We start from the raw sequence: 15889 nt of genomic DNA on the forward strand, positions 1-15889 counted from the left end.
TTAAAAGCACCCATATCAGACACTGATATTCTCATGCATATCTGTGACCTGACAGCAGTGCCGTATTTGTGCGTGTGTGTGTGTGTGTGTGGATTTGTTGCCACGAACATGTACTCAGATTTAAGCTCATGTTTCATGTTTGGTTGAATAAGGCCCTTTGTGAGTTCTTCTCACTGCTTCTTTCTTTTCTGATCTATAAATGAGGCTTTTTTAAACTGAGGCTGGAATCACAGGACACCAACAGAGACCAAAAAGCTCTGACGAGTTGATCTGGCGCTCCTCTTATCAGAGCAGGGCCTTTATTTATCAAGCATCTCACAGTAAGAAATCACTTCTAATTGGCCGAAGGTTTTTAAGAGTGACGTGCTTTAAGCTTCTAAGAAGAAAAACCCACATTATATGAAATGGCTCTTATCTTCTCTAATATTTATGAGAGATTGAGACATGTGCAAACATGTTTGGAGTCACAAGCAGATGGTGTTCAGGCTGAAACCTGCGTTTGAAGCACATGTCATTAATGACTTAAAGCTTATTAAAATGAGGAATTATTTTATGGACTTTGTGGGAGATTCAGCAGGGTGAATGCAGCTTTGATTCGATTCCAATCACAACCGGTGTTTTTGTTATTTTCCTGGTGCAGCTTTGCGGATATTTTTGTTATTTCCAAACTCTTTGGAGCGAATTAACGAAAAACGAGCTGCATGATTTTTTTAAGAGTGGTGATGTTAAACTTGTTTTACATACAGCTCACTGTGATCTTAAGTGGGCCGGAACAGTGAAACTCCCCTTTCAGTCAGCGTAAAGAAGTTTAACGAAATCAAATTACACTGAGATATTGTAAGAAAAGAAAAAGAAGTGCAATTTCAACTTCACAAAAATGCTGCTCTATTACCAGAATGGGAAAAAAATCTATCAGCACTGTAAGAAATACTGTAATTGAGTTAAAACACTAAAATTTATGCCCTTGTTCGCATTTTCCAAAGATGTGCGCACGTGCAGAGGGCCGGATTGGACTCTTATACGGGCTGATTCTGGTCCCTGGGCCTTTTGTTTGAGACCTCTGGTTTAGAGTTACTGACAGCTGACCTTTACCTAAGATGTAGTTATATTGAGTGACATTTTTCCAACAGTGGGCCTCACCTGTAATAATACACCAGATGATTTGAAATATCAACTGGACTTTTATGAAGAGGAGAAATTCTGTCTTCAATAAAGACACACTCACGCACAGTAAAAGCACGCTGCGGTCCAGTGATTGGACCAGACTGCATATAAAAAGAAGTGATGTAGCCTCCGGGTCTGATAAGTGAAGCAAATGCCTAAGTGCCTTTGGATCTGCATTCCTCCTAATGACAGGCAAAGGATGGAGCGGTTAGCACTGCCGCCTCACAGCAAGAAGGTCCCAAGTTTGATTCCACTGGTCGACCGGGTCATTTCTATGTGCTTAGATGTTCTTCCTGTTTCTGCGTGATTCCCTTTAGTTTCCTCACATGTATGTTAGGTTAACTGGTGAATCTTAATCAGCTGTAGGTGTGAATAATTCCTTTTTCTGTGTTAAACCTTTGATGAACTGGTGACCTAAGAGCTGAGAGTGGTCTCCTGGAAGATCTCATCATACTAAGAGATCTTTGAGATTCAACAGGGTTTGATTATTTAAGACTTTGTATATGATAAGAAGGATTCTAAATTCAATCCTGGATTTAACAGGGAGCCAGTGAAACTGGGCAAAACAGTGCAGATGAAAGAAAGCAGTCTTACATACTTGTTATATATGTATTGAATGACATCTCCTGATTACTGGAGGCAAAGGTAATGCTATCCATAGCAAGCATCTTATTACATACACCATATTTCTAAGGTTTTAGGGCCAAATATAATGACCTCACTCTTGTCTGAACTGTAAAGGTGGTTAGCGCTGTTGCCTCACAGTAAGAAGGTACTGGGTTCAAATCCACCATCTGGCCGGGGCCTTCCTACGTCAAGTTGTCTGTGCTCTGGCTTCCTCACCCAGTTCAAAGACATGCAGTTTGTAGGATTAGGTTAACTGGTGGTTCTAAATTACCTACAGGTGTGAATGGCTGTCTGTCTCTCTGTGACAGCCCTACAGGCAGTGTATCCTGCTTCTTACTCCATGGCAGCTGGGGCTGACTTCAACAATGCACGAAATTAGAGCTCACCCAGGCCTTTAAGAAATGCCTTTAGTTTAACCAACTGATTTGAGTGACTGCATGGATAAATAAAGCTGGGATTCATCTGATTAGCCATGAAAATGGATGTTGTGTTTTGTAATACTACCACTTAAGAGAAGTGTGTACAATATAAAAATTAAAGGTCCCGGCACAGAACCCTGAGGAACTCCATGACTCGCTGTGTGAGAAAGATTCCTCATTTACATCCACAAACTGGTATCAAATGCTGTACTGAGGTCCAGCAGAAGAACACAAATGAATTTACCATCAGAGAGTATGAGGAGGGTCCATTAGTACCCTTCAGTTGTGCTTCCCTCAGTGTTAAAACAGCAACACTGTGGGAAATGCTTAATGAAAATACAGATTAAATAAACCAAAAAAAAGAGTGATTCAAAAAATAAAATCACAGGAAGATTTAGTTCAGTTGTTATAGGATTACGGATGTAAATAAGCTGTTTTACTAAAATCTTGTTTGTACACTTGGCATACTAATGTTCTTGAACATGTGTTGTCCCCATTACTTACAAGAAAATGAAAATTGGAACCAGATAATCGGTTGGATTAAAATATAAGCTAACATCCACTTTAAAAAGATCAACATATTCACAATAAGTCTCGTGATTTTGCCACAGTGTTTTTTCTTATTGAAGTTCTCAAGTACAATATACATTTGTAACATAGGCATGTAACAGAATATAAGGATTAAATAGAATATATCAATTTCTCTACAGGCATAAACCCTCTATTGAGCTAGCAGCTACAGACAGATAAAACATTAACTCTTCAGATTAACTGAGAAGGAAAAAAATGCTGATTGTAATGTTGAATGTCGAGGTAGACAGAATATTTTCTGCCATGCTGATGACACCGGTGCCCTCCATCCCCTGGCTCCTCCATGGGATGTCTTGGCCTCATTTGTCTCCTCTCGTGTATCCTCTGTTCTTTAATGTCTTCTTTTAGAAGCCTTTTGATATTGCTAGAGTACCAATTCCTTCTGTGAAGCACTGCTTCAGCCAGTCTGTGGTAACCTGTCATAGATCCAGTTTAAGAACCCATCACCAATCCATTATCTGTAGTCCATGTGTACCTGTGGATGTCCTACATACAAGGTGCAATCAAAAAAAATCTGAGCTTGTGCCTGTTGAGAAAGAATCGACTGAGACATTGATTATGTGAATGTGAACGGGTGATTAAATTAACTTTTGTGAGTCAGGGGTCATTGATATTTTTGTATCCACGTGCAGGTGCACATTTATGCTGTGAAACAGGCACAGTGTCTCAGAGTCTGCAAGCAGATCTATCAACAGACTCCAGAATGAGCCAAAATCTGTCTCGCAGATCATCGATTTTAGTTGGCTGTTTTGCTTTGCCTTAACAACTAAACAGGTTGTTTTTGCAGGAGAAGAACCTAAAGTGCCAAAGCATGAAGTGCAGGACAAAGAGCATGCTTTGCATTGTTTTCTTCAACATTCAGTGTGTGCACTGTGAATTCATCCACAGTGTCAAACTGTCAATGAGGTCTGCAGCAACGTCCTGAGGGAGAAGATTCAACCAACACAAACTTTGGCACGACGGCAGCTCGGTGGTTCGTGGTGACATTGCACAGGTTCTTTGGCCACACTGACACACCCACTACCCACCCTATGCCTCGTGTTGTTGCTGAACAAGTAAGTCCCTACAAGCTGTTTGCTTAGATCATCCTTGCTCACAAAATGAGCTTCATATTAAGCAACAGCTGTTATTTGGAAGCTGTGGATGAGATGCAGCCTGTCGTAAAGACTACTTTACTTTTAAAGATTTTATAGATACCGTCTCTAAACTTTCTGATTGCACCTTGTACACGTGTGTTTGTGTGTGTGGCTCAGCTCCTGACAGCCAGCATGGAGTTGATCTCCCAGATGAGGTTGCGGAGTTGGTCCATGATCTGTTTCAGGTGCTGGTTCTTCTGCTTCAGCTTCTGTAGGAAAAACATAGAAAAGAGATGGGAAAAAGCATGTTTTAGATACAAAAGCAATAAAAACTACAAATGTGAGAGCAGTTTGGTTACTGAAAAAAAAAAAAAGGCCTGCTTAAACAGTGTAAAACCAACAAAGCAATTATATACACACACAAATAATTACAGATTTGTTTGCAGCTACTACCCACAACAACACAAACGCTGATTCATACCATTTACTATAACACTGTAAATCCTTGTAACATAAATTACTTAACAAACGCTACTGAAGAAAAATAAATTCCAGATGTGATCTCGCTCCTAATGACGCTGCCACTTTGCCGCTCCCATTAGAAAACAAGCAAGTTCTAACCACAAAGTCTGGCTCGACAAATATTTTCAAAATTAGTATTAGTCAGTTATTCTGAAGGCAAATAAAATGTTAAAATACGCACACACACAACTTTTGACTGGGAAAGGCTTTTAGTGGGGACACTGCTGATACTTGGGCTGGTGTCAAAAATCACTGCCAGATTTGGGAGTGGTTTAGAAAAACGTCACGGTAAAAGGCGCAGGATTACGTCACTTATTCCTCCGTTCTACAGGGCTCAATTGTTCCTACAAAATGAGTCACATGGTGGCAATGTGCAGCTTGTTCCTTAATTAAGATAAACAACCCGCTTTAACCCTCGAGGGGCTTAGTTTGTATTTAACTGGTTCCTCCAAAAATCTGCACCGTAAGACACAAGCAGGTTGCGGATATAATTTTTTTAAGCACGCCATGCTTCGGTAAACTCAAAATAACATTATCAATAATTTAAATGGTAGAAAGTGAATTTCCAATATTTTATTCATTTTTCAATGAAATAAAGTGTTTTGTTTCTTCAAACTTGGCCTCTGACAAACAAAAGTACAGCTGAGTGGCTTTTCTGGTTGTTTGTGTGTGGGGAAACCCTAGAGGGTTAATTCGAGTCAATCGTTCATCCACCATCCTGCTGCTATAAATGATCGGCAAAATAAAAAATGTGCATTTCTCTGCAGCTGAAGATTGTCTCCAACAATGAACCATTTAATCCCAGTCTGTCATAAACTACGGAGCCCCCACCTTTTGGTTAAAAATGATCCTTGCTGTACTTAAACATTTTGGTGGTTTTAATCTTATTGCTAAGAAAAACAGTGCCAATATCTAGCAGGCATCACGTTTACCTTGTTCAACATCTTACTTTACTGTATTAATTTTATCCCACAACTTAGACATTCACATTACTCACACTCTCATTACACATACATATAGGATCTTGGGGGTGGGCACGATACACGGAGTCCAAAGTACCATCAGGGTGTACACCCCACCCCTGGCATCGTTGCCCACCTCTCAATTTTAAATACACGTAGACATTGAGGGCTAGCAGGAGGGACCATGCGCTTACCTGCTGCTCTCTGGCAGGTAGCTCCAAGCCCTCCTGGGTTTTAAATGCACCTTAGAACACACATGCATCAACACTACAATGACCGGGTGGAGGGAGGTTTGGAGTCTTCTCTCACCCCCGTTCTCTGCGACCTGCTGGAGCAGGGGGGCTAGGACTAGGAGGAGGAGTTGGCCGTCCGACTGCGGTCTGGAGTGTGGAGCCTTCCTGCTGCTGCGGAGTCGGGGCGGTCTGCCTCCCCCCACCGCAGGGAAAAGGGAAACACCACCTGGGTCTGGGTGCAGTTCCCCCCTCCAGGGGCGGGGGCACCTAGACCCGGTTTGTAGAGTACGCTTGGGGAGTGTGATCGTGTGTACAACGTCTCTTTATGTCTGTCTCCACGTTGGTTGAGTGTGGAGTAAGTGCATATGAGAGCATGAGGGTGGGAATGGATGTTTGTATCTGTGTGTGCCTGTATGTCTGTGTCTATATGTCAGGTTGGGTGTCAGGCGCCACCTCTCTGGGGACATCTCAGGCCCTCCAAGGTTTGGAGGCCTATCTCCCCCTACCACCACTTCCCCTGCCAGTGGCGGACCCCCTCAGACATCGGTGCGTTGGTGGTTCTTTGTGTCCGGGGATGGGCGTCCAGGTACACACCGGCTCACTCCTTGGCGGCCGCTTATCGGGGCCTGGAGCCTGGAGCTCGCTCGGGCCACTTCAGAGGTGGGGTGCCCCCGGCCTCTCGGCCTGGGGCTCGGTCACTCAGGCGCAGCTGGCTGCCGGCGGAGCTCACGGGCGCGTCACTGCAACTCCCCCTGGCTTCTGCTCCGCGGCTGCTGAGTGAGCCCTCATCTGGGACTCTCCTCAGCTCTTTCTGGGACAGTGGCGCAGCTGCCCCTCTGTTGGTCTTCCATGGTCTCTTGTGTTCTGGGTGCCTCTGGATGTCTGGAGTTTTGATCTCCTCCACACCTGCTTCACGCCCTGGAGGACGGGGCTGTGGCCCCCCCACACCCTCTAGCAGATTATTACATGAAGGAACCTTTTAAAAAAACAAGCGCGTCCATGCTCACAGGTGTACACACGGGTGATCACACCCACAAACTACACCCTTTTTGGCTCCTACCTCAAAGCACACTGTGTTCTGTTGATCTTATGTGCTGCACAATAATGTTTAATATTTAGTATTTACTGTCATATTCCCATATATCATTGTGATGCTGTTTATTCTATTACTCTTGTTCTCTTCTGCTTGCTTTCTTTTTTCTTTCTCAGCAGGTGATCCAGGTGATTGATATATGCATTTTTCTTCTCTGCCCATTCTGTTGGTTTTTGTTTTTTGCCCTTCTCCCCCGTCCCTCTTCTCAGCTGTTTCTCTTTCCCTCTTTCTTTCTCCCCTTCTTTCCCCCAGTCAAGTCTGTCCCGTATTCAGTAAGTGAAAATAAAATAAACAATAAAAGGTGAATCAAATGGACCATTACGGCAAGGCTGGGATGGTCAGTTTGGTAAAGTAAATCCGTTGGGCATCTTTCTTTGCCTTTAGACAACAATTCTGATGCAAAAGAGCCAAACGGGACAGGCAAAGAAGTAAAAAAAAAAGGGCAGGGTTGTCTGGTTCTGTGGCGTATGAGCCAACATAACTCTGTGATGATTAAATGACAACAAATAACCGCAAAGTTGTTTTTATAAATACTTTTAATTACATTATACATGTTTGGACAGCTATTTTCAAGGGGTAACTATCTGCAGTACAGACTTTGATGGAGTGGAAATATTCTCACACTTTCAGTCCAAGCTTCTTCTCTTTTTTTTTTACATGCTTGTATTTATTAGCCTCTTTAGTTGACACAGAGACATATGCAGTTTTCACCTTCACTTTTTCCATCCAAACTTCAGCTGAAAACGTGCTGTAATTGGTTTGCCTCAATGCTATGTTGTTCACTTGCACACAGATTTTCCATACGCATGCCTAGTTATTTGTGAATATCTGACCTATAACAAACAGCTGTTGGCTGGCTGCTTAGTTCTGCCTCAGATGAGAGCAACCTCTTTGCCACAGTCGACATACAAATAAATAAACTGTTTATTTATCAGGCTTTTAAACAACATCGAGCTCGTTATACAGTCGTTAGGATGACTTGTGTCATGCATCAGTTTGAAATGTCATCTTGTGACCTTATTATCCCCCGTTGTTGTGATTAAACCTGTATTTGTGACTCTCTTTGCTTGTGTGTGCGCTTGTCTGCAACAGGTGTTGATACATATTAACAATATTTCAGGATATTTGTCCAGCCTGGCGCGATGCATTGTGCATAATATTGTCTCAGCTTGACACTGTATTATAAATGAACACAGTTCATAAAGAAAAAAAAAAAAAAAAAACTTTACTGTATTAACATGCTCACATTTACTAATTAGCATCAGTTCCTTTGTGAAGCTGAGTGGTGTAGGTAATCAACATCTGATTGTGAGAATTCGTCCTGGATTGTGGAGAAAAATCAGCACTAAATGCAACTGCCTGTTTCCTGAGCTGCGCAGAATAAGAAGCTTGTTTTTCACCTGAAAAGCTGTTAAGTCTGTGGAAACAGAAGAGCTGTGTAGGTGCTGCTCTCTCTAATTCAGACTTTAGATGTACAGCTGCTCAAGTGGTGATTATAACTGTCAGCTGAACAATTCATAATCAACCACATTAAGTGAAGAATTGAATAAAATACATTAGGAAATGTAAGGTTAGTAGCTGATGTCAAAAAACATATTCAAAATACAAACTGCCCATTGCTTAGACCAGGGGTAGGCAACGCCAGGCCTCGAGTGCCGGTGTCCTGGAGGTTTTAGATGTGTCCATGATACATCACAGCTGATTTAAAGGGCTAAATGACTCCTCAGCATTTCTTGAAGTTCTCCAGAGGCCTGGTAATGAACTAATCATTTGATTCAGGTGTGTTAACCCAGGGTGTGATCTAAAACCTCCAGGACACCGGCACTCGAGGCCTGGAGTTGCCTACCCCTGGCTTAGACCCAGCAGGGCGTCGGTTTAAGCCGAGTGAGCTACCGGGCTGAAAATATACTGGCAGAAAACCTAAGAAAAAATCAAAACTCACAAAATGTCACTTTCATTGAGTGAAACTAAGACTGTGGTCAAGATGAAATCAACAAATAATTCAACAACCATGTAACGGAAGCGAATTCACAAACCAACTTATGTTTAGGACAGGGGTGTCCAACTCCAGGCCTCAAGGTTTTAGATCTCACCCTGGGTCAAACACACCTGAATCAAATGATTAGTTCATTACCAGGCCTCTGGAGAACTTCAAGACATGTTGAGGAGGTAATTTAGCCATTTAAATCATTTATCTCACTGGCTTGATCTAGAACTCAAATATTCAAAAGGTTTCAACAAAGCTGTGAGGCTGAAAAATGAAGCCAAAAAGTGCAGTCTCTGTAACGGCTGGCTCCAGTCCTCACAGACTCCCATGTTAAAGCTTCCAGCAGTAATGCCATTTCATTTTTGACTTTCTGCTTTTCTTCAGATTAGTTTCCTGTCAGAGGCCAGACTGGAAAATCAACACAGGGTTGGACCATCAGGGGTGGACAAATATTAATAATATTCCCAAGGGGCTACAAGGGAAACTGGGACTCTTGCGGAGGGCCATCCCAACGAACTAAATTCATCTTAATATTAATTTTTATCTCTTTATCTTTTTCTGAACTGCTACTGGTAAATGTTGGAATTAGACCCCAGTTGAGGTCCCTTGAGGAAATTAGCTGCAGAGCGTTGTGGATGGACAGAACATATGAAATGTGTTTTGTTTTCCTCTTTCTGAAATGTGTATGGCAGGAGGCTTAATAAAAGCTTCAAAGCCACATTTAACTCCAGGTATTTCTCTCGCACACAATAAACAAAGTTTCCTCACCTGCCTGCTGACATCTCTCCCAAACACTCCCTGCTTCAGCTCACTTCATCAATCCTCGCCCCACTAATCGCTAAACTAACACACGCATCTGGCCTGTTTCGGGAGGGTACCGGTACATCACAGAGCAGCAAACAACACAATCTCCCAGTTAGTCACTCAGGGTTTTGTTCGCTGATTGCCTCTAAATGCCGCACCAAGATCTCTAAGTCAACAGCTGCCATGGACTGAAGTGCCTCATTGCCCAAGCTTTATACATAAACAAATAATAGCTCCTGAGCTGCTGTCGCTGGAGAGCCAGAAGAATAAAAGTGAGTACAGCTGCCAAATGTGCCTTTTGAAAAAATAACTCTGCCATTTGGAGGTTTGGGCAAATCAAGCAGCAGCAGTACATCACAGCGACTCGCTCAGCCGCTTCTCCTCTGATAGATATCCAGAGTGAGTGAGGGGGAGAGAAAGAGGAGAGCTCCTTCACTCAGGAGCTACTGTATCTGCAGTGCAGTGAAATCTATTAAGATTAAATCCATCTCACTCTCTCGCTAACACTCCTTTAGCCATGACTAATTACCAGCCATTTTTGCAGCGCAGATAACACCTTGAGCAATCGATTTCACACAGCTCTTTTAATATCAACTGTTTAGCTGATTGTCCTTGAAGATATTCCACAGTGGAACATTTGGAAGCCTTCCAGTCTTTCTCCCCCTCACTCTTCCCCTCTCTCTGGGGGGCTCTAAAAGCATCTCAAGCTCTCTTACTCCATCCTACCTTCTATCTCTCCAACTTACACTTTGAGTCTTAAGTGTGTGTGTGTGTGAGAGAAGATGGCAGTGAGTGTGTATTAAAAGGGATATGCCTCATTAATCTGACAAGCAAGTCTTGAAATAACTCGGTCATTTACGTATTAATGAGACGATACCCAGAGTCTTTGTAATCTTCCTCCAAGAATACAACGTTGCTCCCCTTTTTTTTAAAAAAAAAGTGAAACACTTTTTGCTCCATGAAGCTTCAAAAAAAGGAGCTGCACTCAGAAATATGTTTTTCATCTTGCTTTTTAAGAATAAAACAGCCACATATGGCTTCAAAGATGCATTTTTTGTCTTCACTTTTGAATACAGACTCTTCCACAAAATTGTGCCCTATGCTTTTTTTGAAAGCAGGCAATAAAATTATACATTTTTCACAGTGGAAATAAGACTATAGAGGCAGCAAAGCCTTCACAGCACATTTATTATAAAAGGCTCGCTGGCATATCTTGATATATGAATAACAAGACTGCTATTATCACAGTAATGATTCGGCAACCTCAGGGAGATATAATTCCATTCATAACCTCATAATTAGCGGAACTCTAATCCTTCACACCTATAATGCAATATTTGGAGAAAGGGTTTACAATAGAGAACAAAGAACTCTGAACTGTCTCCTCTTTGTCTGAATTACCAGGCGTTTTGCACACACTTCAGGAATCCAGCAAATACGCTCCCTCGTTTCTCTATGTTCGGACCCACAATAATGTTCTGATGTCCTTTCAATCCACAGCAAGAGCACTGACAGGCCATCGCCCACTGCAGGGTGGCCAGTCAACAACTCATGTCTGTCTGAGTCCTGTCTCCGAGGGCCTCCTGCAGACTGGGAGACTTCCTACCTGCTTCGTATAACCTGGAAACGCTGGTAGTAGTCTGCGGTAGAGCTTAAAAGAACAGCGACCTGAGATAGAAACTGTGATTGGCACGCCCAGAAGAGAAGCAGCGAGATGAGGGGAGTGAAAATAATGGTCCAGAACAAGTGTTTAGGTTGTGATGTGTGTGTGTGTGTGTACATGGAAAGGGTGGGAGGATAAGGGTGTGTTTGTGTGCATCAGTCTCTGTCGTGCAGGTGATTTATCCACAGTTTTTACTTTGGACGTTAAAAATCAGAATCAAGACATCTGTGGTTTGCAGAAATCAATGATTCAAAAGGAGAACGCAAGTCACGCTGTTACGTTAAAAAAAAAAGGCTTTTACTTTATCTGCTGTGCGGACAGAAAGCCACTGCAGCCGCGATCACCGTTTATCACAGAAGCTCGGTGCTGTTTGCAGGTTCTGTATTTGAACATAATAACACTGCAGCCAAAGCCATGTAACAACCGCCTCATCTTACTGCATATAAAGGGGAATATGGCAGAGGTTGACAGGTTTTAGATTTGGAAAAAGAGTGAATCAATACTCAGCAAAGGTCAAATAAATATGATTTTTATAGAGAGAATAAAGTCAGGTCAGTGCATCGCTAGTATGGGTACCCAACTGAGTGAATTTGTTAGTGTGTGTGTGTGTGTGTGTGTGTGTGTGTGTGTGTGTGTGTGTGTGTGTGTGTGTGTGTGTGTGTGTGTGTGTGTGGAATCTGAGAGTAGGAAGAGAAGGTCATGCTAATGTCCAACTGCAGGACGCTCTCAGGTGCACTTGCAGAACATCTGGGCAGAGGACAGGCCGGGGTGAGATGTGTTTTTCAAAGCACAGGCAAGTTGCACGCAGAATGAGCCTTGTAAACAAGTCACATGGACTCACAGAGCTGTTTATCGGACATAGTTTTGGGAACACATCATCTAAAGAGATTAAACATTTTGGCAGCAGTGGGAGAAATCCAATTCCCATCCCTGTAACCTCCACTAAGTATGAAAGACATGTCAGAGTACCTGTCTGTGTTGTACTTTACCTCTGATTTATACACAGTAATAGCAAATTTCTATTTAAAAAAAGAAGAGGAAAAAAACATGCTTATGAAGACGGAGAAACCAGAGCCAAAGAGCAGCGTGACCTTTTTTTTAAATCTTACTTTTAAAAAAAACACGTTATTTTGAAGAAGACAGAACATGCAGCAGAACAAATGAGTAATAAAACCAAAAGAAAGAACAAAAGCAATATTGTATTATATATAATATTAAAGAGTACGACTTTGTGTGTGCAGGAGTGATATATCTATAATGTAGTATATTAACCTTTACAGGACTGAGTGGAGGATATATAATACTATAGATGTTTGCTATTAGGTGTTAGCTGAGCTGTTAAATCATTACACAGGTCATATTATTGTCTCTTTATGTTGTTTTGTGGGTTATTTCTGTTTATGTTGTGTTTTATTGCGTTTTCGCATTTTTCTATTTGCTGGCGTTTCGTTAAGTTCCAATGCGTTTGACCTCCCAGGGCTACTGTATAATACGCTCATGTTCCCTTCTATACTTCAGACACTTCATAAGATTCTCGTGTTGTTCTTTGATATGAAAGTGACACAGATAAGACGAGCAGCTACAGTATCTGTGTCACTGTACGCTGCTGCTCTGTAAAGAAAAGAAAACCATCCTATACATGCTCTGAGCCACACACTGATGAGATCCATCAGTATCTGTAGCTTTTATCCAGACAGTATCTGGTATCTTATTCACCATCAACTTAAAAAAAAACTACCAGTTTGGATCTCATGGAGAAAATGACCATTGATTATTCAGAGGTCGGCTGAATATGTCTGAAAATGATGAGATGTACAAATAAAGGACACGAAATGGAGAGTGGACACATGAGGTCTTGGTTACCGAGCCATATACCAGTTTGTTTAATGGATGAAGGATATTTCTCTGTCTCTTCCATCCCTGTCTGCCTTTCTCTGATTTCCTACATCACGCTCCCCATCCGCCCCACTCGTCCAAACTAGATCAAAGCTGCTGTCCCCGGTAGACAAGTGAAAGACAGAAGTAAAAGGGGAGGAAAAAAATGAATTTTTCATCGAAATCACTACATTAAAATTCAGTTCCACTGAAAGTTTGCCACAAGAGAAGCTCTAACGACTATATCTGTGTGTCATGTCAAGACAGATTCTGACTCAGGCCACCAAAGGACATTCCCTGACCTGAAATCCATTAGTGACAAATATATTCATACATTCACATCAGTGTAGGCCCACTGGAGATTGCTTTCGATTAAAGTGAATAGCTTTGCGCACCTTCAATACGGCATTCATCAACAGTCAGGCGCAACAACTCAGCACAAAACCTAAATCTGTAAACACTCGGGATTTGTCGAATGTAGGCCATCAAACAACAGGGCGTCTCCAGGGTTATCGAGCTTGATAATTGCCATCTCTATATGAATTAATTCTGCTGCATTATTTCTGTGTTAAAGCTGACTGGGGAGGGGTTATTTTTATCCCTTAGACATTACAGAAAAATCGAGCTAATCTGACAATTATATTACTGTGTGAATAGGATGAAGTATTCACCTGCTTTTTAACCATTTACCGTGTTTCATCTGCAATTAAAAACACGACCACCACACTTCTTTGAGCACATTAAAATCTCTTGTGGGCTTTTTGATGAAGGGCTGGAAAGAAAAGACTTCAATTTAAAAAAAATAATACTACACACACACACAGAGGAATGTAGCAAGTGAAGCAAAAACCTGCCTTCACTCAGGATTCTTCTGCTAATCCGGCCTGTCGCCGGCAACTCAAATCACAGCTTTTACTCCAATGGATCTGGCTGGGAATTACAAGTGTAAGTGTCTGTGAGTGAGGAGAGAAGAGAAGAGAAGAGAAGAGAAGAGAAGAGAAGATGGGAGACCTTTTTACCCTTTTTTAAACAGTCATATGAATGATTTTTCATGAAATATGACCGCTTCTATATCATCATTTGCAACTATTACCATCCACACACTCAAAATCCTTTGATCTTTTTCATCATGCCTGACATCAGCCATTATAAATCATAAAATAAATTAAAACCTTCAAACACTGTCAGTCCAGCGAGAGAGCAGCAGGTATTCATGCTCTTACTCCTTCGAAAAAATAATGCAAAATCACTTTCTGGGGGTTGTTTTATTTGTTTGTTTGTTTGTTTAACCAGAACTGGATGATATTCTAATCATAATTTACTCCAAATATATGGTTTTCCACTTGGTTTAAAAAAAAGAGACTTGTGCTTCCCATCTGGTTGTGCTAACAATGTACTGAGCTTTCACTGCAGACAGGGCTCAGGCAGCTCCTCCACACACCATGAACCAAGCGAGGTAAAGACACAGAAAGGTTTTAATCAAGACTAAGGTGGTTTGGAAGAATCAGTCCAAATGGAGTTTGTGTCAAAGCAGCACTTCAGAACCAACAAACCTTGTGTTTGACTTAGATCAAAAAACATTCCTCAACAAAAGTGACATTAAATCTAAGCCAAAAGCAGGTATCCTTTTAGGGACCGACTATATAGCTAGGTATGCAGACAAGCATTTCTGAATGTACAACATGTTAACCCAGCAGCAGACGACACACTGTGTGACACTCCAGCCATCTAGAGTAAACTGAGGCTACAATTGACACAAGCCCACCCAAATTAGACAATAGAAGATTAGATAATTATTGCCTGGTCTGATGAGTCTCAATATCTGCTTTGTTCAGATCCCTTAGTACTAACAGAACATCATTCATGTCCATCCCTTTATGACCACAGTGTACCCATCTTCTACCCAACCAGGTAATGTATCAAAGCTCAGGTCATCCCAAACAGCTTTCTTGAACGCAACAGTGACTTCACCGTACTCGAATGGCCTCCACAGGCACCAGATCTCAGTCCCATAAAGCACCTTTGGGATGTGGTGGAACAGCAACTTTGTAAGTCTGTCATGTCAATCTAAAAGTGTTTCTAACCCAGTGCCAACAAGGTGTACCTAATGAAGTGGCCAGCGAGAGCACTGCAAACCTATATAAAGGAAATATAATGATATACCATAATACTGCCAGAATGTTTTTAAAAAAAATTTACCAAGATAACAAAAAATATTTATTTTAAAGCACAGAAAACCAGCAAGTAGGAAGACATAAAGGAAGGGAAAACCATCTACCTACAAGTTGCTAGCTTACCTAGCATGGGCTAGCGTGCTAGCTCAGAAATTCATCAGCAACACTGGTGTGAAGGCAGTTAGACTGGTGCTTTGTTCTACAGTAAAGTAAACTGACCGTGCGGTGTCAGGGCGGTGTCAACTAAAGCTTAACACATTAAAAAGTAAGAAGGCACCACCTTGTGGCTATTCAGTAACTGTGCTTTATAAAGTAATTATTGACAGCGCTGAAGATTACTATAAATTTTAAAATAAAACAACATAAATCATGAGAAAAATGACCCAAATAGTCTAGCTAGCAGTGGGTTTAGCCAGTCATTGATACATATTCGTCTAATCGCCCAACCCACAACTCGAAGTGAACAAAAACAGCTTCTGCCTTTTCCACAAGGTTTGCTAAGGCTAAAGCAAACCCCCTGGCTATCCTCAGACAGCGAGATTGAGATTGGGTGCCTGCGCCGGAGTGAAATTTAATTAAATTTTATTATTCATAACAAGCGTGACAGGAAACATGGAGAAGAGCCACAGCTATGTGTAAAGGTGCTCTTTTCCCCCCAGAATCCAGTGATCCCCTAAATTATGTAGAAATGACTCATTT

The 15889-nt window shown here is 41.7% G+C and overlaps 1 protein-coding gene across 2 annotated transcripts in view; it reads right to left on the reverse strand.

Annotated features, from left to right (window-relative positions):
- Nucleotides 1–2590: 2590 nt before the first annotated feature.
- Nucleotides 2591–15889, reverse strand: part of med30 (mediator complex subunit 30) — a 54278-nt gene continuing 40979 nt past the window's right edge. Inside the window, exons 5-6 of one of the 2 annotated variants that reach the window (XM_086279710.1) lie at nt 4063–4146; nt 2591–3217 (exon numbers count right to left, since the gene is read on the reverse strand). In XM_086279710.1, coding sequence (XP_086135836.1) covers nt 3146–3217; nt 4063–4146 — 156 coding nt within the window. In that variant the 3' untranslated portion in view covers nt 2591–3145. Of the gene's footprint in view, nt 4147–13870; nt 13970–15889 lie in introns of both variants that reach the window. The other variant, XM_086279712.1, reaches the window with a different exon arrangement.

Source organism: Aulonocara sp. 'chitande type north' Nkhata Bay, linkage group LG22 (genome assembly GCF_057382095.1).
Source record: "Aulonocara sp. 'chitande type north' Nkhata Bay isolate Kocher_YH1m ecotype deep benthic linkage group LG22, A_spYH_male_GT1.1, whole genome shotgun sequence".
Taxonomy (NCBI): domain Eukaryota; kingdom Metazoa; phylum Chordata; class Actinopteri; order Cichliformes; family Cichlidae; genus Aulonocara; species Aulonocara sp. 'chitande type north' Nkhata Bay.